Source organism: Cylas formicarius, unplaced genomic scaffold (assembly GCF_029955315.1).
Source record: "Cylas formicarius isolate icCylForm1 unplaced genomic scaffold, icCylForm1.1 PGA_scaffold_3__17_contigs__length_32017465, whole genome shotgun sequence".
Classification (NCBI taxonomy): Eukaryota; Metazoa; Arthropoda; class Insecta; order Coleoptera; family Brentidae; genus Cylas; species Cylas formicarius.
In genome coordinates this window covers 12,076,145-12,098,962 of record NW_026844326.1, presented here as the reverse complement: position 1 = coordinate 12,098,962, position 22,818 = coordinate 12,076,145, and the positions used below count along the sequence as shown (strand labels likewise).

General features: G+C 35.6%; 1 protein-coding gene across 4 annotated transcripts in view; it reads right to left on the bottom strand.

The window, feature by feature from the left end:
- Positions 1 to 2,358: 2,358 nt before the first annotated feature.
- The window catches only part of LOC132699910 (protein winged eye), a 118,403-nt gene continuing 97,943 nt past the window's right edge, over positions 2,359 to 22,818 (bottom strand). Inside the window, exons 5-13 of one of the 4 annotated variants that reach the window (XM_060666892.1) lie at positions 18,923 to 19,072; positions 15,467 to 15,634; positions 14,783 to 14,902; positions 11,270 to 13,671; positions 8,568 to 8,796; positions 7,935 to 8,506; positions 7,699 to 7,878; positions 6,391 to 6,552; positions 2,359 to 4,434 (exon numbers count right to left, since the gene is read on the bottom strand). In XM_060666892.1, coding sequence (XP_060522875.1) covers positions 4,207 to 4,434; positions 6,391 to 6,552; positions 7,699 to 7,878; positions 7,935 to 8,506; positions 8,568 to 8,796; positions 11,270 to 13,671; positions 14,783 to 14,902; positions 15,467 to 15,634; positions 18,923 to 19,072 — 4,211 coding nt within the window. In that variant the 3' untranslated portion in view covers positions 2,359 to 4,206. The remainder of the gene's footprint in view (positions 4,435 to 6,390; positions 6,553 to 7,698; positions 7,879 to 7,934; positions 8,507 to 8,567; positions 8,797 to 11,269; positions 13,672 to 14,782; positions 14,903 to 15,466; positions 15,635 to 18,922; positions 19,073 to 22,818) is intronic. The other 3 variants (XM_060666893.1, XM_060666894.1, XM_060666895.1) reach the window with 3 other exon arrangements.

The window sequence follows — 22,818 nt, the reverse complement described above, 5'->3', positions numbered from 1 at the left end:
CTTTTAACGTAACAAAAAAGATCGTATAAAAACGAAAAATGCCGATTTCAAAATAACGTTAGAAAAATTCATTAGTCATATAGGGGTGCAGAAAATCCCTCATTAAGACGACCTTCAGTTAACGCGTTTTTTAAAGACTTTTTAAAAATCGGCCAACTTCTTTTTGCACCCTCTAGAAAGCACAAACCTCAGATTTCACAATATTATCAGTTTCGGTAAAATCATTATAGTGTTTTAACGTTACGTTACCTTTCTTAGTTTTATTTTTAATCGAAATATCTCGTTGGAAATGGAATAAAATAAACAGGAACTGTCGCTGCCACATATGTCCCAGAATTTCTATACATTTTTATATTATACGATAGTGTGTGACGTAGTTTAAAAAAATTGATAGAGTCGACGCATTTATTAGAGACAAAAACAAAGCGTCGTAATATATAGCGCGAAGCTATTTACCCACGCTTGCATACTAAAACGAAAATGATGTAGCAAATACATAATAATATTTCACGCCATTTTGGCGCTTACATTTTAGATGTTGCCCCGACAAAATATAAATTTTACTAATTAGATATCTATACAGGGCCGAACGCCGATAATCTTTCTTGATTTGGTATTATTTTATTTACCACAGACAACTTTCAATTTTATACCTCATCCATCAAGTTCAGCCCTAGTATGAAGTTCGTCACTTTGTATTGGTGTTGTTGATTTTCAATCTCCACGATGCCCTGGTATTGAGTATCTAATCCTTCCCATCGGTTTCCTGCATTTGTCTCCCAATGTTGATTTTGTGTATGTGGTGTTTGAGGTCGTATACATTCCTCTCAGTAATTGTTGACAGCTTCGTCGAGCCTTCTAGGCTGTGGTCCTATTGGTAACATTTATTTCCTGTCCTGTCCTTTCCGGATTTGGCTTTTCTTTTTCTTCCTGGCGATAATGTTCCGGTGTCGCTGCTAGGACTACCTTAATTACGTATGTCGGATAGAGCCTCTTAGCAATTTCTTACGATTTTTAAGGAGGTCGATGCGATTTCGACAACTTCAGTGCTGTCTGCCTATCCTTATGTTTCTTTGTGTAAATAGCATTCCTACGTCAATTCTTATACAGAGTTCGGTGGCATGAACTTTTGGAATAAGGTGAGATACGTATCAATATGTATCGTCTTCCGATGTTTCCAATAGATGCCGACCTCAACATCTTCATTTAGGTTTTGGAATCAGTCTTGTCCTGACACGCTAGTCCTTGGTTTATTTCGTATAATTAGGTGTCATGTCTGATGGCAGCTCCAGCAACTAGTTGCAACAAATAACGCACGCTTATGTCATATCCAGTGTCGCCTGATATAGTCTGTAGGTTGCTTAACTTGCCTTCCCCTTCAGGTACATTTGAAGGGAAGGAGACGCACCTGTAATGTCTAGACGTGCCACCCTCGTCGGCCTGACTTGTAAATGCATGTGCCAGATTTCAATTTTGTAGAAAAAATTGAAAGAGTTTTCATGTACAGCCACTTTTAACGAAGCGTCCTAGATTGACATTCACACCTTTAAGAGTATCAAGAAGAAAATTAACAATATACTCTTTTGTTTCTTTTGTTTTTTATGTTTGTAAGACTGAGTAGGTAATATAAGAGATTAATGTCAAGAATACTGCACGTAAGACTTTAAATAATTCACTGCTCTTAGCCTTTCCCTTCATATAGTACATTTTCTTCATAAAATCTAACTTTTATGATTGGCTGGGAAATAGATATATTACGGGGTGTCTAACCGTTATAAAGATAATGCGGCCTTATATTAGCCATTAGTTTCGAGGGAACTTTGCAAAAGCTTTTACATCAGGGTCCTGTGTAATGGCATCGTACTCTGCGTAGGTTCAAGTTTAATCCATCATAAAGGCGAGCAAAATTTGAAAACGTGGAAAAAGATAGCAAGTTAATTAGTTGGCTCGATTTTTGACCAGTTCCTCCGCCATTTAATGAATTTTTAATAATGCCGGCCTAAGGAGGTAGTGTATGAATGGATGATTTTACAACAGTAGCAATGTTCTTTTATCTTTTTAACCAAAGTATCTAAATGGAAGTAGTTCATTATTATATTACAACAGTAGCAATGTTCTTTTATCTTTTTAACCAAAGTATCTAAATGGAAGTAGTTCATTATGCAAAATTGAATAAAACGCGGTTTGTTGAAACCAAAAGAACTTGCAATGTTGGACAGATGGATCACTTATCCAAAACTTTTAGTTTCAACATGCAAACATGTCTTCCACATTTAAGGAAACACTGTTATATTGACCATATATAAAAAGCAACTAAAAGGGCAATTAGTGGTATCAATAAAATCACAACTCTGTTAAAAGAATCTTTAATAGAGAGCATAAGCTTCATTATGTACAAGCAGTTAAAAGTATTTACAAATACATACAATATCAAAAAATTATTCATCTTAAACCCTGGTTCTAGTCCAATCATACTGTTTCATTCAAGAGCAGCACCACCATTCGAAATAACAGCCTAAATCTAATTTGCAAAAATAAAGGTTATTTTTCTGTACACACAAACACATGTATTAGTAATAAAATATGATATTTTGCTATAATTATAAACATTCTAAAACTACACTTGAGGACAGTTGTTCAATTTAAAATTTAAAAAATTAGGTAGGTATACCATATATTTGAGGATTACCAATAATAAGCAGAAGTAAACCGCATAAAAATACTGACTATGTAAATTTTAAATAAATTGTGGCACTGATACTGTTATTAAACAACTGATTGTTCAACAATATAAAGCTTATAACGTCTTTTAAAATCAATATTGCAGCTATTCATGTAAAACATGGGTAAACGAAACGACATTGTGCAATAAGGAAAATGCAAAAAGTTAGCGATACTTCCCGAATAATTATTCATTTTAAATACTAACTATAATAATAGGCAAAAGAGATGATGTCACTAAAAGTATATTTCTTAAAACAACTGAAAACGGAAATACCTAACTTAAGACCATTCTCTATTGTTTTAGTTACAGAATTTTGAAGATTATTTGGATTCAAATGAAGTCAAAATTAGAAACGAAAAATTAATTACATTATTTGTGTACGCCTTTACAGTAAACGTAGATACTACGTTGTCTTATATAAAAAACGAATAAAATTAATTAAAAAAAAAATACTAACATGTAAAGTGTAAACCACACAATATATTAATATATAACTTATTAATTAATAATATTTGTAGTCCTAAACGACTCTTTAATAGTATACTTTTTAAGCACCTAAAATAATATTTTTTTATAAGCGTATGACGACTGTACATAAAAATATTAAGCGGAAAATTCTCCTTTTTCGTGTTGTGAATGAAATACATAGCGATTTTAAAAGTGATTTAGGAGAAATTGAAGTAATTATTGAAAATGTAGTTAGTCTTCTTAAAACACAGTGTAGCAGAAAGAGTACATTGTACTACAGTTTTGGTTTATTAACTAATATGGTATATGCTGGATATCTATTATTTAATTTTTGTTGTTGATAAACACCGATCATTCGTTAAAAAATATCGTGAGTGGTTTACCAAATTTATGACGTTTATGCGGAATTAAAAACTTCGCATTTTTTCTGATTTATGCTTAATTGTCACTAGTAAGTTAATAGTAGGTCAGTCATTAGGTCAAAATACACATTGATAGGCACCATATACCAGTCCAAAAGTTACAAAACTTATTGATTGTTTTTTTTTACATTTAGGGTACCTTAGTTAGATGGACCAAAATGACATCGCCATTTCTATTATTAAATTTGTGGCTTCAAAATGATATCGCCTACCTATTTACACTGTAGAGTGAAAAATCAATACACGAAGGTATAAACCAGTCCTAACTAACTGGATGTATATGAAAGAAGACATTTAAAAACTAGCGAACTAATGGGCCGATACGAATTTGCCTTTTTGTATAATTTCTTTCTTCAATAAGTACCTAATACCTCTAACCTCTTAAAAATATAAAAATGAAAGTACTCAACGTGATAGTATAACAAAAAAAACTGCTGCACGGTCCGTATAGAAATCTCGGTTGACCGGCGAGCAGCAACAGCGAAACAACGTTAATGGAAATATTACGGAAAGTAACGTAGCACCAAAAATCACTATTATCCAATAAAATTTCAAAAAAAAATGTATTGCTTATGATGGATTATCCCATTGTCAATCGCCTTTCGTAAAAGGTATCCCCGGCTCCATCTTGAGCAGGTTACTGGTAGGGTCGTAGTAACCCGCCAGGTAGTAAATGTCGTTGTTGTCGTAGATAGAGGCGTATCTCCTCGGATCGTCTCCTAGGCGTTCAGTGTATTCGTTCAAAGGTAACACTTCGCATTTGTGAGATATTGTCTGAACGTCGTTTTCGTCTACGTGAGGTGATTCAAACAGCGCTCCCTGTAAAATAATTCCAAATTATATTTTCGTGTTGATGCCGTAAACAGTTAGTAAAGTCCTGTCATAGTAATTGTGCAGTAACATCATAGCATGATATCTTTACTAGTTCATTACTGGATGTCGGAAATTGACCCAGGAATTTTGTTTGTCAGTTATGATAGCAATATAGTTAAGACATTGTACACACATTGTACGTGACGTCACTGCACAACTATTCTGGCTAGAGTATAACACTAAACAGATATCTGTAAATTTGTTATTTTAGTTATTCTCGTGAAAAGTTTGCAGCAAAATAAAATGAAATATGCAAAACAAAATATTGTTAGGTTGTGTTGGATCTCAAGCTATGGTCGCATTGCTAGTGATGACGATTCTGTTGTGCATACGGAGTAAGCTTCACACAGAGCAGCAGTATTTAATTGCGCTCTCTGAAACCTTTAGAATACCACCATAAACTTCACCTGTTGGCTACGCACAGACGCAAGAATCAGAATTTCCATCGGCTGCATTCACCGGCACAGGCGAATCATTTTTCTCCAGCATTTTATACGTCAAGGCGCACGAGTCATTTTGTTATTCTCAGGCTAAGCAGATTCAAACAAAAGACGCGTGGCAATGGCGAAACGTAGAATTATTCAGAGAGTTAGATTAGGTTTAATGAAGTTTGCGGACGCATATCGATTGTACAACGAAACTAAATGTTTTGTCTTGCAGTTTTGCTAGCAAATTTGAAAATTTGGTGAGTGTCTATTTGTTGCATCTTTTTTTTGTCAATGCGAACGCGCAGCACATTTTAGCTTTCAGTAGAATTACAACAACAGGTGGTACTGGGGAACCACCGTAATAATAGAGTTTTTGGAAATCCTGGGTGATTGTTGATTGTTGATGTAAGGCCACATACAATATTTTCACCAAATGTAGGTTCACACGAAAAAGGCAATACATAAAATTTGTGGAAATTGAATGGAAAATTCAAAAAAAAAATATTGAAGAACCACTTTGTTTCAAAAATATTATTATACTATTATAAAAAGAAAAAAAATTTCTTGACACAAGCAATTTTTTTTTTCAGTAAAAAAAATAGTTTGTTATCAATTTTTCGAGTTTGTCAAGGAATATTCGGTGTATCCTGTAATTATTAAATTATTCAATTCATTTTAGTTTCTTTTCAACTTTTAATTGTTGTATACTTTTATACTAAAGCAATATTTTATTGTTCCGCTGGTTGAAAAAAAAGGTACTATGCTCTGTTTTTTAATGCGAGAGAGTTATAAATCATTATATAACTGTAAAAATTAGTCGTAGCAGTATTCTTACAGGCGCGATTTTGTACCAATAATGATTAACGATGATTAACCTGTGCCTTAGTGTTCAAAATTAGAATTATAGTGACTTTCCGTCAGTTGTCCACCCTGGGTAATGCTACTTGTCATTGCACATTTACATTTTATTAAACTAAATATAAACGAGTGGAGTAAAATAGTGAAACAATTCTGCTGTACCTAAGACTTTTTCTAATTCTCCCCTCTGTTGATTTGTTAATTTTAGTTTATGTGTAAACTTTAATATTTCATGTTTACGTATACATATAAAAAATATATTTCATCAGTCGCGGGGATGCTATTGGTTTTATGCTTTACTTACTACCTGTGAGCAGGCAGATACAGAGTATATATAGATAGATGGTGGTAATAAATTACTTCTTTAAATAAGTTAATTAAAAACGATTTTAAGAATTTGAAAAATAAGTAGACAATGCCTGAAGCTTTATTTCAATTATTATTTTATTTATTGGCAAATTTATCTTTTTTGAAAATTAATAATAAGAAAACTTTCCGTATTCCAAAATATTTAACACAGAACGAAGTTGTAAGTCGTAACTTGTAGGAGAAGCGTAAAAGAAAGCATATGTCGGAAAACGGATGACACTCTTGTTGTTTCGAGAAAGACACTTACGGGATATTGGAGATTCGTAGGACACCCAACAGTTTCTTCGGGATGATAAAACCATTTCACTTTAACTACCATGGTACCGCAAAGTTCCCACATCGCTTCAATGCGCCCAATGTACGGTCGGTCTGGTCTTCCCGTGGACAGAAATACAGCCGAATCTCCCACCTAAGGAAGGTGGGATCAGACTTAATATGTGTGGTGACATATATCAGACGACGATCAAATAGGCGTAGAAGTCAGTCCATTTGCTGATAACGAATGAAACTCATTATCCGAGAGCCATATTTGACTTTGGACATTTGATCATTCCGATTTGATCCTTACAAGCCTAATTTACGTCTCCACAAAAATTTATTTCTACCAAGAGCATTGAAACTTGTCATTCGTCTTCTAAAAACGATGGACTTTGACACAGAGACGGAATTTTGGTTAATTCTGGTTGATGTCAACCGTTTAATGTCGAATTCGGAATTTATTTTTATATTATAACCATTGAAATTATTATTAACCAGTGGTTCTCGAAAGTCCATTTCGTGATGAATCACTACAACAACATGCGATTTTTTTTCAGCATAGCGGAACCATTCTAGAACGATTGCTAAATTTAAATTAAGACATTATCATTTCGTAGCTATTAAACTTGGAACAGGAATCAATAAATTGTACCCAGTTCAAAGATTTGCACTTTATAATGCAAAAAAAAAACGAAGAAGCTTAAAATAAATTTAGGAATGACTCTAGAATAATTTTACAAAATACTAATCAAAATGAAGTTAATTAACGCAACTGTTACTAATACGAAAAAAAACATCGAATAAAATAAAATTAGAAAATAACAATTCCTCCAATTCGTAGAAAAAAACCTTTTTGACAGAATAATAATTTTAATTTAATTAAGTTAATTTAAAACGATTGAGGAATGGTTTATGAATAAGCATTAATTAAAGAATGAAGGAACACCAACAGGCAAGTTTTTTCCATGACAAACAAGTATAGTGTAACACAATCAAAGCTTATCTACTTTTTACTGGGTAGCTGTATGGAAACTGACTCAGAATATCATTGCATCTTCTAATTTTAATTTCTCATTATTGATTTTTGATATTTTGAATCGGTCTTTTATCAATGGAAAATGAGCGTATAGCGTGTGTCGTTCGTCGGATAGCTATGCTTCAAAAAACATAAGCTTACCTTTTCAATGGCAAAATAATTGGAATGATAATAACATTAAAATACGTGGTTGTTATTTTGTTAGTCCGGGACTAGGTAGAAACGTCGTGTTAGAAAATAACCAGAACGAATAATACATACAGTTATGGATTCTTTTCCCCTCTGGATCGCTTTGTAGAAGCACTTCTTTGATTTTCCTTTAGCCCGAGGTCTTTTGTATCCTTTTCCAGACCAGTGCCACAGTTGCCTTGCAGGAAGGAACGCGCTCATTTTGCTTCTGCTCTCGCACGACTCTTGTCTGTCTCGTATCTTCTTAGATTTCTGCGAATTCAAGAATACAATTTTACAGGTTTACAAACATTGCAAACAATGTTTACCTTATTTTTCGTTGCCTCCAGAATATCATCCATGGTAACTTCATCCTCAGGGTTAGCCACAATTTCGTATGCGGGAAAATCGTCTAAACTATCTTGTTTCGACGATTCGTCATCGTCAGCTGCATTGCCGATGTCCCGATTTTCTTCCACCTCTTCGGAGTTGACGTCCTCCTCGTTTTGTTCTTCGATAATCGTTGTTAAATGGGAATGCATCGTTTCCGGTTCCAATTTATTCTTTTCGTGTCGCTTCTTGTGTTTCTTGTGCTTCTTGTGGTGTTTCTTATGCTTGCAGTGTTCGTCGACGCACTTATGTTTCCTCCTCTTTTTCTTCTCGTCACCCAAGGTCTTCTGTTTCAATTTATCGCGCTTCTTTTTCTTCAGGCGTTTCTTTTCTTTGTGGAGTTTCTCGACGTCAGATTTGGTTTCTTCCATAACAGGTTTGACGGTTTCACTTTTTTGTACCTGTGGTCTGATACTGTCCGTCGGTTGAATTCGTTTCTCTTCAGTCGATACGCTGGTGGAAGTTCTTCGTCTGCGTTTGCAGAGACTTAGAAGAGGATTGGGGTCATATTCTGTCAATATAGAACACAAAATTTGGAGTCCAGAATAGTGTTGGATGTTGAATAAACTTACCCATTATCGGATAATTAGGAGGTAAGAGTCTAATGTCCTCTAGAGCTATTCGACCACTGTCGCCATCGTCAAATTCGACGGAAACGAATTTTCCGTCCAGGTGAGGATCCGGAGTGCCCGGCTCTGCAGCACTACCTGGATAGAGACATCTGTATTGTTGGCTCCAGTAGGCGCATAGGCGGGTCCCTACCGGCAAGTCTTCAGTGGATTTCGGAGATATTTCCACGATCTGTAAGAAACGGGACCTTTCTTTTATGGTATCAATCAAGGTTTTCAATAGCTATTTCAATTTTTTTCCCAAGTATAGTGAAAATAAAGTCAAAATACTTTATTCAATAAAACCAAAGTAGAATGAATGATGTCAAAAGAACTGGAGGTTAGATAATTTAATCACAACTTATTTTTTGTTATTATATTTTTTGTTATTAAATTTGACGCGCGATTTCATAGCGTACATGTTTCTTTATCCTTGTCAAAAGAGCAAAAATAATACATAATTCTACTTAACATTTGATGAAATAACATTTGCAATTTGGAAAACACTTATTTAAGCAGACTGAATGTAATTTAAAAACTAAAAAGCAAAAATGAAAATTATATCATTATTTAAAAAGTTGATATTCATAGATATTTAGATTTAAACGTGCTGATGAGTGTTTTAAATAAATCACATATATGTACTGCCTACAATGTATCACATCAATCGCAATCATAAATATGTCTTTAGGAATTTAAACTTCATCGTTTTTTCAGTTGAATTGGTAAGACATCGAAACTCGTATAGAAATGTCCAGTTTACTTCTACACAAAAAAGCTCTCGTTTAATTGTAAGTGACAATTTCAAGTTTGAAAATCGACAATACGTCAATAAAAACATATTTAAATAATTAATATCAAATCAATCAAGTAATGCGTAATACATCCCTTGGAGTGATGCAAAACTTGATAGTATATAATATGTTTTTGAATGTTTAAAAGATGAATCACAAAAAAAAATCTAAAAAGCATTAGTTTGTTCCTCAAGTGATTTTCAGCAGCTCTACGAACTTTTTGCTTGTAACATTAGCTCATACCCATGCGTTTTTGCATGCTGATTCAGTAGCTGCAGTGGTTTATAGTTTATAGAGATATAGTAATTGCAATATTGATTTTGTCTATTGTATTTATTAGAGACCTTTGTTATAAGAGTCTCATATTTGACAGTGGACAATATGTCAGTAAAAAAATGTTTAAAAAATTCATATTAAATCAAGAACTCATAATAGTTAAATATGTGTAGAGTGACGAGCTTCGTAATATATGTATTTTAGGATGTTTAACCTACGAGTCACTAAAAAGATTCTAAAAAGATAAATAATTGCTTACTACAATTTTTCTACGAGTACAACTTATTCGGTGTGCATGGACCAAGAAGTGGCTTTCTCTTCTAAAGCGTCAATAAAATGTCATTTCAAGAATTAATTAGAAGCAAACCAAAAACCAAGTCAAGCCAATAAAGCACGTGTCTTGACAATTACTATACAAATAAAAAAATATACTACTCTTATTCACTCCACATTACACATTATTATTAATATTATTGGCAATATTGTAAACTTAAAATTTCAATGATGGTTGACTTTTTTGATAAATCTGAAACAAAAAAAAAACAACAAACTAACCAAAACTATTTACTATTGGAAGTCATAAATTATTTTGGTAGTGAGTTTAGTTCTAATGGGCTATCGACCTATATACATATTTAAAGCTTATTATTATTTTATTCCCGGTAATTATTTAAATGAATTATTGATTCAACCACTCAGTGAACTTGGGCACACAGCTGGGAAGTGCTTGACGTATACCACCATATTCATGGCGCAAGCTTTAAATTAAATTTTATTTGGGTGGGCGACTTAGTACAATTATTCAACGTCCGTTTTAGCGTGCGAATTGCGGAACCAAATTTAAATTAGTACCTTTATTATTTACTACCAACGTAGTAATTACGGTACGCACAATGGGTTAATCAGTAAGTTCTTTTGTATGTGGACTCATTTAAATAACAATTATACACAATTTTTTTCGAAAAATAAAGTCTGCCCATTTATATATTGAAATTATTTTTTTAAGGACCGACCACATTGTATTTATTAGCATTGCCTGGAGATAATTCTACATATACCTATTGTTTTTCAATGATATGAACTACTTTACTTGATTCGGACTAGTCTTAAGCCTAGATACTTCTTATGATTCACCACTAAATGGAAATGGAATTGATTTTTAGATTTCTATGAGTTTAATAGGGCCTCTCTGCTAATTTGTAAACAAATTAAGTCGCACATTGATTTCCAAGCTTACTGTACTTAAGCATTATCATCGATCAAGAACATACCTAATTTCCTAAAGCTCCGAGTTGAGTAGTTTATGAAATGGGGCGGTAATGAGCCCTCAATGAAACAGCTCGTAAAATTGTATAGACACACGTTATTCTTTATTACAGCAGTGCATTCGGTTAGAATCAGCAATATTTACTGTGTCTATTATAATTACGTGAGACCTATGTTATGATAATAGTGAATTGAATTTTAATAATGAAAAAGTCCGCCTTCGAATTACCGAACGCTACAGTATGATACAAGATACAAATGAAAAGCGCATTTAATATTCGCTAACGGAACCTCAAAGAGGTAAAAAACTATACCATGTTAATTACTTACCGCGTCTCTTAAAATTTCTTCCCTCGACATAATGTGTGGCCTGTTGCCCCTTTCTCCATCCAATGTAATGGAATAAACATCGGGTGGTTCGACGGCGTTGAGGTGTCCGGCATAAAACAAACCACCCATTGCAGTTAAAACGCGCAACTTGTCCACCCCCAGACGATCTTCAGTGAGGGTGCATGGATTTGGCACTACGGGTACTTCTTCCGCTTTCTCGGGAGCAACTTTCTCCTCTTCCTCGGTTCGATAATTCTCGACAGTCTCTTGTTCTTCCTGGATACCCGAGTCTTCTTCATCCTCTATATTGTGTTCTGTCATTTCTTCGCCGTCGCCGATCGCTTCCTCGTCCACTACTTCCTCTTCCTCCAGTTCAGATTCGTACTCGTTATTGTCGTCATCGAAATATGTTTTCAACGTCGGTTCAGCTTTCAGTTTTGGCCTTATTTTGGATGATTTAATGTCGTTCATCGTTATGGTGTTATTGTTCTTAATTTTCTTGAGTTTGTGTGTATAGGTCTCTTCGACGTATCTGGGCGGAGTGGCATCTGGATACTCCTTGTTCTGTTGCTTAAGTTTCTCTTTTGCTGCGAGAAGGTATTCTACGAAATTATTTTTTGGCTTTTTAGCGACTATAGTTTCGGTAGTAACTTGTTCCCCGTCGGATGAGGTCAACTTCTTCGGCCTACCCACCTTTCGTTTTTTCGAAGAAGAATGTTTTTCTGGTGACGAATCGCAATCAGATTGAGCATAATTGTCTAGCCTGGTCATGGCGCATAGTTTTGGTGGTTTCAGTAGATCCGGTAGATCGCTGATTGGATTTACCGGCACGTCCATTTTGTCCAGTTGAGGTGGCGGGGTACTTCTATCGGAATGCGTAGATTTCTTGCGTGACTTCTTCTTTGGACAGTCAGACGAATGAGAGTGTTTTCTCGTCTTGAGTTTGCTCAGCTCCTTCTGTTTTTCCCTATACTGCCTCTGCAAATCTGCCAATCGTATTCGCATGTCCAACTCCATGGCATTCATGCAAGGCCATTCTCGGTTGCAGCAGAATGTAGATTGAGATTTACTTGCTAAAAATTTTCTCACTTCCTGTTCGGATTCCGGCGTTTTGTACGATTTGAATTTACACAAACACAACTCTCGTTCTTGCTTCTCGGAATCGCTTCTGTCACTCGAAATCCGTTTCTCCTTTTTCCTGCGTTGCCTCTCTCTGTCGTCGCTACAATGACGTTTTTCACTTTTAACTTTTTTGCGTTTCGGCTCGTCCAACGAATGCTTCTTAGATTTCCTTTTCTCGCGTTTTCTCTCTTTGTCGCGATCTTTTGTTCTTTCTTTGGATGGATTCACGATGCTCTCTTCTCTGATGCGTTGCTCTGCCAGAGCGCAAAGCAGATCCAAACCTCCAAAATTATCTTCGACCTTTTTCGGCTCCGCTTCTTCCATAGGCAGAGTGTCCTCACCGCTAGCCTCAGACGTGTTTTGCTCGTTGCCTGTCACTTCCGGTTTACAAACATTGTCCTCTACAGAGTTACGGCAAATTTCAAATTCCACAATACTGTTCGAGAGCAGTTCTAAACCACTCAAATCTGGTTGGCTTTGGCCAGCGGAATTTTCTGCATCGACTTCTTCTTCTTCTTCCTTTTGCTCTTCTAGAATTGTTGCTTCTTCCGGTAAAGATGCCGACGTAGAACCTGGTTCTGGATGCACTAGTTCCCGATGTCGATCTGTTGCCTCGTTGATTGAAGTCTCCGGATTTTCTTGTTCCGGTTTAGTTTCGACTTCAGACTTGGCTTTATCTTCGGGCAACTCTTCGGCTATGGTTTGAGTAGTATTGTCGTCTTCGCTGCATAACGGGGTGTCCGTTTGGTTGCTCGCATCTTGAACCGCAGAAGTAAGAGTAATTTGCTCCTCCGTCTGCAACTGAACCGTGTCCGGCGGGGGAGTCAAGCAAGCAGTAACGGGTGACGTAGCTTGTGATCTACACGCAGTTTCCGCCGAATTAGGTGTCTGAGACAGTAACAGGTTTGTGGGATGTTGATAAATGACGTGTGTAGTAACCAGTGCTGGGTCGGCAAACATCGTTCCCGAGCTGTTGCCGATAGTGCTAACAGCTTGAAGGGTTTTGGTTTGATCCAGAGTTCCATCAGTCTCAATTTTAATCAACGTAGTGGTCGGTACTTGCATTGGTAATTTTCTCTTGGTATCGGTCGTAACCGCGACCAAGCGGGTGCTGTGCGTCTGCGTATGTTGATGCAGTGTAGTACTGCTCGAGAGGTAATCGGAAGATGCCGAACTAAGTAACTGTAGGGGTGGTGGTGGTAAAGATGATATCGATGGTAGTAAAACCGAAGACGGTTGAGGGTAGCTCGGCCAGACGACCGTTTGTTGCACTGGTTCCGCTGAAAATCAAATACACGTCTCGGTTATTCAACAAAGTTCGGTAAGAAAGGTTTGATGCGAACATCTGTGCCGTTGTGCTTGTACTATGGAGACTAGGCTACTGCGAACATAGAAAATCAATGGGCGAATAAAATATACATTGCAATTGCAAGGTTTGGTTTACATTTCTTGTTAAGTTGAATACATAATAGGGAATAATGTTTAGAATTGGTGGAATCATCTTCAGAGTATCACAATAATAAGTACAGGTTAAGTACACATTTTCCTGTAACAACGCATCTTAATATCAGAGGCGCCACAATAGTGGCGGTTTAGGTTATTTTGCTGCCTATTTTTTCCAAAATTATTTTTTTCTGCCAACCTTTTGAGTTTCTAGTCAAGGGTTTAAAGTCATTTACCATATAGGTAACTATTATGTATAGTTTCTTCATATGGTTGACGTACATTGCCAATTTTCTGTTGATCTTCGTAAAAGAACATTTCCATTTATTTGACCTAATACCCCAATGTTGCACGTATATGGATTAGTGTTCGTTATCAAGTGTAAATTAACAAATTCAGAAGACCGATGCGCTTGAATATATATCTTTTAGCTATTCATCCCTCAAAGGTAAGTCTGTCTATCGTTTTTAGATGTGTGTTATGAGTAAAAGTAGCACATGGGAATATATAGCACAACGAAATATAGAGTCAAGGGAGAGACTGCAAGTACCTTGTGAAACCGGTGGGTGAGGCATGAAGATCAGGGATAGGATTAGTAGTTAACTTGAAGGTTGACTGCACCCAGGTCGGTCGGTAAGGGATGAATAAGTGCAGTAGTCTTCGGATTTACCTTACTTTACTCTGTTAACGGATCTGTCCGAAGTAGCGTGTAATTAAGTCAATTTAGCTTTAGCACTGAAATATTGTCTGCCACATTTAAAAAAAACGACGATTTTCTACTTTTGGTTTACAGTTCGACCCGCTTCGCGTATCACGTTCGTAATAGCCTGATCCGCAATGTATGTGCATATTATGTAATAGGGATGCGAGGGGTCCACTTTTACCGGGTAAATAAATCAAGCGTATACATTAAACATAGAAATTAAGGCCGATAAAAAAAAAACAAACCTATTCCAGTGGTGGGTAAAAGGAGGAGCCCCCCAGTGGTAGGATCGCGAACTAGCTGAAACCCCACCGGAGGCATACTGGGTACCGGAAGTGGAACCATTGGCTCCACTGGAACGGGCGCTAAAACAAAACGAAACCGTTAAAAACCGAAAAGCGAAAAATAATTAGAAGCCGAGAAGCGTAAAGAAATGGGACTGGTAAGGGACCAGGACAATATTTGACTGCGCTAAGTGTGTTAGATCGTTGAACGTGTTGGTACTATCTACAGATTACTGTAACAATTAACTCGAACGACCTTGAATTTTAAGTTGTTACTTTCGTCTTCATTAATCGATCAGGGATGTAGGAACACAAGCGGTTTGTTATGTTAAGTATCTCTCGAGGGCAAAAAATCCTAAAGTAGCTTTTCGGGCAGACACCTGTTGAAGGAATACTGCGCAGCAAATTATCGCGCTCGGAAATTGCAGATAATCTCACCGTGGGTAAACACGAATGAGTCACCGACACTCCAAAACATCTTCTTCCTCAAAAACGAAAACGCGTGAAAAAAAAAAAACGTTCACTACCGCGCTACGACGCCGCTACAAAACGACTTCATAGCTTTGGCGATCGTCGAAGACGAAAAAAAAAAGAGTTACTCAACAAAAACCGGTCTATAAACTGTAGAAAAAGTGGCCGACTCACCGGGATATTGCCACAGGGTGGGCGTGGCGACGGCTTGACTTTGGTTGCCGCCCACTTGCCAGGCAGCCAATGCGGTCGATCGATCGTCCGTGCATTGTAACAATGTTCCGCCTTGGGGTCCCGTCCCAGACGCGTTTGCAGCCATACTCGCCATGGTGCCAATATTATCTAAAAGGAATTTCAGTATCGTTTACACATGCATCATCGTAGTTTGGAGTGTGTGGGTATTTGCGCTCTGCGCACGGCGTAATTTTTCGGCTAGAAGGACCAAAATTTAGCAGGATGTTCATCGAACACCAGCTAAATTTATGCTTCTTTTTTGTGGCGTCTTGCGTCAGGTTTTCGGTCATGTCAATAACCGGTTTAAATTTATGCAAACTACATCGAATAGGTATCAAATTTCCTTTTATTTAGGAAAGTAAAAAATAAAGATTTCTGAACAATTAGGAAAGAGCTTTAGAGAATTGCATTTGCATATTCAAACAGTTTACGTACAAGTCGACGATATTTTTCTGGGTGTTGCCTATTTCCAAATCATCGGCAACAGGTAGAGGTGTGAAGAGCTTTACCTCCCAACTGAATGTAACTACTAGTGGGGACGGTTTAGTTTAAAATGAATATTTTAGTAGCAAATAGGAACTAAACAGAACTATATGAATGTTTTGCTTTAGTTGTCTTCTTCCTCACTAATCCTGTATTAAATGCTACGATATTTGTCCATATTATTAATGCCAACCAAATTGACAACAACTAACCGACTGAAATAAGCCTTAAAACCTTTTATAAACATATTCATCAATCGTTAATTCCATTTCGAATATGAAAATTCGATTTACACATATTTTAATTGTATCATGGTCGAACAGAAATTAAGAAAATTCGTTCAATAGTTCGTATCCAACTCCAAATCCAAATTTGTGACATGCCAAAAACGAGGAGATAATAAACTTATCAAAGAATCATCACCCACCATAGTACTAAGTTATCATAACCCAATTTAGGCAATAATAATCAAAATTTTGCCAATGAAAAGGGCACTACAACCAAATTATTCTATAGAACAGGTCAGTTTTCTTCAACCTTCCTTCCTCCGAAGTTTAAGTTTCCACTCAACTGGTATAGGGGTTAAAATTGATAAATTTTCGTTAGAAAATCAATTAAAAAAAATGTTTCGTTAAATGATTATAGAATGTTATATACCTAGATAATTAAGTGGATTAGACTAGACGCAATAAACTGAATTGTTTACTAGAAAAAGAAAAAAAAGGAATAACTCGCAGTATTCCAGTGTCAAACTATATGTCAAGTCCGATGGATAATGAGGTAATGAGGTATGTATCAATGTATATAGTAAGGCCTCATACAGAGCTTTCAATTTTCCTAATTGTATTTGCATAGTTATTTATTAATCGATTTTATTAGCAAAATGCCAGTGTGATTTTCGTATTGGTGGAAATGGATTTTTTTTTAATAAATTTGTGAAACAGACTTTGTTCGTCCCGTATCTGAAACCATTTACATAAATTTCTCTGCCATAATAATATCTTGTTTCTTTCCAAGCTCCCTACATATTCAGAATTCAAATGATAATAATAATATTGTTTTAACTTTTTTATAAATTTATGTTATAATATTTATACTATATTATATTTTTTACAAAACTTCTGAAACAGTTTCAGTCAAGCTCTGAAGAAACCAACAGGATAATTGGCGAAACGTCAGCAAGTTCGACGCAGGAGGAATCGAGAATGTTTGTAAAAAGTATTACAGTAGCCTGTGGAAGTTACTTTGAAAAATTATATTATATTATTAAATATCAGCAGTATTACACTCCTATCTGCCACCCTCTTTCTGATTTTTGATGTTCTGATAAATTATGAAGTGGCATACTCATGCAAGCCAACAACTGCTCCACCATTTTATAATGTTTCACTTTGACCAACGCCTTTTCATAGTCAATATAACACGCATGGTCCATACACTTCTGTGTGAATACCTGTATACTTCTCTTAAAAACCTTTTCCTTTGTTTTTTCATATAGAACATGTATTGAAAGCACTGAGACTATATAAAAATAAAATGTATGGATCTGGATCTAACCGTTCTATCAATCGCGACAAAATTGGAGAAAAAATATTCGGACGCGCCTCACTGTTTGTTGTAATTAAAAAACCAGCAACAGGCAACTATAGGGCAGAGAACCACGCGATGCAAATGACGCGTCAAAGTGTGTTATTTATGAACAACCTTTATAGCACACGAGCTGTACTATTATACAAATTACGCGAGCTACAACAATTCATAACCATTCAAGGTTGACCTGCGTGTTTAAAAGATATTGTTGCGCTTTTTCTATACCCTCTCTCCGCCGGGCATTACAATTTGTAATAACGAGAAGAAGAAAGGTTCTATTGTGAATGGGTCATAGCCGCGACTATTTTTCAACAAGTCATTCGTTATAAACTTTTTCCTAGTAAGTACGAACACTTATCTGTTTGATTTACCGCTGTAGCAGCGACAACCATAATGAGCCAAAAACAAAATACTCAAGGCTTTTAATTTTGATTTTTTTAATTTGATTTAATTCGTTTAGAGACGAATTGCAATTACAGTCGACCTTCACTCAGCAAAGTAAAAAATATTAGGCATTGACACATTTCAACTGTTAAATGCGCAATATTAATTTTGTGATAAAATATCTTACTTCATTTTCAAATATTTACTTCGAACTGGTCATGCGCTTTTTCAGACTCCTTAAAAGTCGACCAAAAAAATTGTATCGGCCTTCATATTGAATTGATTTGACTTCATTAAGTTTTTGACATTTTTAAGCAATAAAGGCTAAAGAGGAAAATATATGAATTGGGCCAAAAATGCGACATTACAATTGTCGGGCGATATTTTTAGAATCATTAATGAAGTCTTAAAAATTCCAACCTTTATCTCGTAAACGTTAATTTCAATAAAAGAGGCTGTTGAACCCAGTTTACATACTTAGTTTTAATTTTATTTTTTTTAAACATTCTTTTAGTTTTTGGTAATATACAAAGTTGTCTGAACTTGACTTACAAGTTTCGCGGAATTAAATTGAAATGTCAGCTTCCTAAAGTTATGAAAATTTCTGTAATGTGTTCTGACGGACTACTTTTTTTTGAAATTTATTGAACTATTGGCCACTACAATTCTTCGCAACATTGACCTTCGATTGAAAGCTACCGGCTTTATGAATTCCTAAGGGCTCGGACTCATATCTCAGCAAGTACCTCGAAGTCATTTTATATATGGAGCCTCATCTCAGAAGAAATCTCAATCGGGAACCCTATAGGAAACCGTGAGTGTTCAATTTGCATAATATAATCGTACCGCCACCACCACCAACAACGGCCACCTCCGCCTCGAAAACAACTTCGTCTCCAATGTTGCCTTTATTAATTTCTGCCGTTCAAATCCTCTTACCAATTTCTGTAATCCTGGAAATTTCTTTGATCTGCGCCCCGCCCCCTGCATTAACCGTGGCGAGGAGTCCTACAGGCGGTAGGGAGGGCGAGGCGATGAGTTCCTGCTGAACTCTTTGTCTTGCCGCTATGCCCACGGGAATATGTCCTGCTGTAACCGAAACGGGTGACAATTAGGAAACTTTCTGGACGGGAACGTGTCTGATAAATAGAACGACGAACCATATTTTGAAATCATATTTATTGATTGTTTGTGCACAAACTGATATTGAAAATATCAGAAGAGTTAGAATTAGGGCATCAACATATTAAACTTACATCCATATAACTTAGCCAGGGATATGCATCACATAGGTGTGCAAGTAATTGTTTGCGGCAAACGAACTGGCATTAAATGTTTGAAAAACCCAACAAATGTGGCCTTGAAGCACTTGATTTTTCGAAGTTTTCATATTTGACCCGCATTAATGTAGTCCGAAAGTATAATATCGATATATTCTAAGGTAAGGAATTTATTGTTTAGATTTCTAGCTATTACATTTGTACACCTTTTCATCCTTGTAATGTGAGGAAGAGAATTTGGAATTTCAGTAGTATGGCTCACCGTCTGGACAATAAAGAAGATATGAGAAGAAGGAAGATATATTCCCTTCATCAAAACCAGATTGTGTTTACGTTAGATAAACTGAAAAGGAAGCTAGAAGAAGATAAAACCAATATAGTTATTAACCAGACCACCTTCCATAGGGTTAGGTATTTGTAAAATGGGATTTAAGTATTGCAAAATTGACAAAAAACCAGGGGTTTTGGAATAGATTGCGCACTTATAAATTAAAAACCAAAGATTCGACAATATACAACATTTATTTAGATGAAACTTGATTTGATACACACTAAACAGTATCCAAAGAATGGGTTGATTCCAGTAACAATTGTCAGACAAAAGAACCTTCAAATAAAGGGACAAAAATAAGGAATTCACTCTCAGGGATTTATTCTAAATTCCTTACTGTTATCTGCATCTATCATCATGAACTCAGAACTTTTTGAAATTTAGCTTCAAATTATCTTTTAAAAAACATTCCGGAGAAATGTGTTATTGTAATGCATCACGCAAGCCAATACTGCCAGCTGCTACAAAAAGCACCAAATTTATCAAGTACAAAAAGCAAAATTCAATAATATTTGTTACTAAATGATATTTTGAATCCACTCACAAGGGCAATTTTTGGAAGTGTTACATATGCTATATAACCTATTAAAAAATAATATTTATGTGACAGTTCAGCTGAACAGATGATTACATATTTACATACGATTTTACGTCGTCCTTCATATCATTGTATATTCAACCCCACAGAATAATAAATTAACTTAAAAATATAATTAATACCTGTTGAGACATGGAAAATACAGTACAGATACAATATCATTTATAAGGGAATTTTCAAAAATTCCTTCATATAGCGTGTGCGCGTATCAGGTATGCGGAAAACGCATTTTTGAACTGTGAATTAAATCGATTATTTAAAATGTAAATGTATCAGTTTCTATTTGATATTCACGGCGTGCCAGATATCGATAGATTAAGGTAATTTTGTAAACGACTAATTGAATTAAGGCGAATAGCTTAGTAATAGCTGAAAACCATAAAATACTTAGATACAGTTTAATCGAAAAAATCAGAGAAAAAATAGTTTTGAGTCATGTCTGCAATATCTTAGAAAATTCACTCAAGCAAATAATTACTTAGAAGTCTTGCTAAGCTATTAGTGACTACCTTGAGGTCCAGTTTTGATATTGATATTTTATATTTTTTTCTTCTGCGTTTCGCCAAAGATGCTCCTGACTTCTTCACAGCGCCGTCTGAGAGTAGTGGTTCAATTTATGAACAAATATCAGGAAAGTTATGGTTTCCTCGATCATCGTAAATATTTTTATGGAACATTTTGAAAAAATTGTTGTCGATGGGTTCCATCTAAAGCAGAAAGTGTAAAAACGATTTGAAGATGATACAGAGCTTCATTCCTTTCTAAATAACCTAAACGTCATGCACTAACCAAACATCATTTTTACTATCGAATTACAAAATAACTGGTCTTTCTAGACATTCTCGTTAATCGAGTCGGCACTGAACTGACTCATACTGGTCGGTACTTGCCGAAAAATATTTCGTAATTAATTTCGTAATTTTCAGACAAACATCACTATCTCAATCCATGTCTCTTAAGGAATCAATATATCTCACCTCAGTTTTTTTTTCAAACAACAGAATATCATACGTTCGATCAACAACTACAACTCACCAGAACCATTTACCTAAAGTAATTCCGTAACTGACCCTCAATTGGCTACTGTAGTACTTAAAAATAACGAACAGTTTGAGAAAGACATAACATCAAAACTCTCCTAAAAACCTAAAATCGCCCATCATCTAACTTCGGTTAAAAATAAAATGTCTCTCCATACAACAAGTGTTCACAGTATACCGTGCAGCTGTGGCAAAGTATCCATCTGAAAAACAGACAGACTAAAAGAGCGAAAAACGTCAAGACACAGAAAAACAGATTTTATTGGACAAGATTTTCTTTTACCCAAGAAAAATTCGAGAGGCCATCGAAATCATCCTAGTTCAACATAATCCGCGACACAGGTGTTTCTATCTCGTGCCTATTTGCGGTTCGGCCATTCGTGAAACAATTAAACTTCCCTCCCACTCTTCTTCTCGGCAGATATTTAAGAAGAAGCCAGCAGGATGATTATATCCGACGCAGGAGTAAACAGAAGAAGTGTATCTACCAGTTTTAAAACCTACCGCAAGGTTTCTTTGAAAATGTTCCCTGTATAATTTAATTTTTTACGTTTAACGTTTGTTTAGTAACTGTGCCTAAATAAGAGAGATATTGTAAGTGGTCACACTATTGGGCTATCCTGTATATTACTAGAGCAAAACATACAATATAAGTTTTCGACTCAACACAAAATATTTGTTCGTTTAAAAGTTATGAGGGGTGACAACGTCTATAGTAACCGCGAGTTTATCCTCCGATCAACAGAGTGAGTTGTGTTGTGTTTGGATTTGAAACCAGTAAGCTTTCCCTTTAATGCTGAACACTGAAGAATCCATAAAGGCAGTGAATTGAATAATAATAAACGTGATGAGAAATGACTCAATTTTAAATTTTGCCAGCTCTCTCCCTCTTGTTGTCCGTGTTTTGTTGTTATTTGTCATATTCTAGGTTTATGTAGAATATAAGCTACTTTTAACTTCATAGAAGACCTATATATTACCCAGAATTCTTTGGGAGCTGAATTTAGCAATGCTGATTGTCCAGCATAAAGAATTTTTCTGATGGTCAATTGTAATGCTTCTTTTCTCTCAGACAAGGAATGTATTATTACATGCAAACCATGAAACTCAAATGAAACCAACGCCGGTATTTCTAATTTTATTGCCGAAATAGGTTAACCAGAATATTCTGGAGCTTGCGTAATACGAATATATACAGCGTTCGGGTTTTTATCGAACTGGGTCCACAGTTCACAAGCTTGGCATTCGGATTAAATTCTAAACTTTACAAGAACGATCTTCGAACTATCCAAAGCGGTCCCCCTTTCATAGCAAATACTCGCTACTACTGGAATTATTTTTCCAAGCCATTTTCAATTATCATGTTTTTGCTTCGCAATTTGGATTTTTGTATCTTTAGTTTATAGGTTTCTGTGTAGACATTTTTTTAATAAATATAATGGATTTAAATAATACCTTTGAGTCATCATCATCAGAAAATTTTTGCAATTAGTATGGTAAATCGGATTGATAAACATCTTTTGTCACTTTTATAGGTCGTCACTAAAAAATTGGTATGGCGAACACGTTGGTAACAAATATATTAA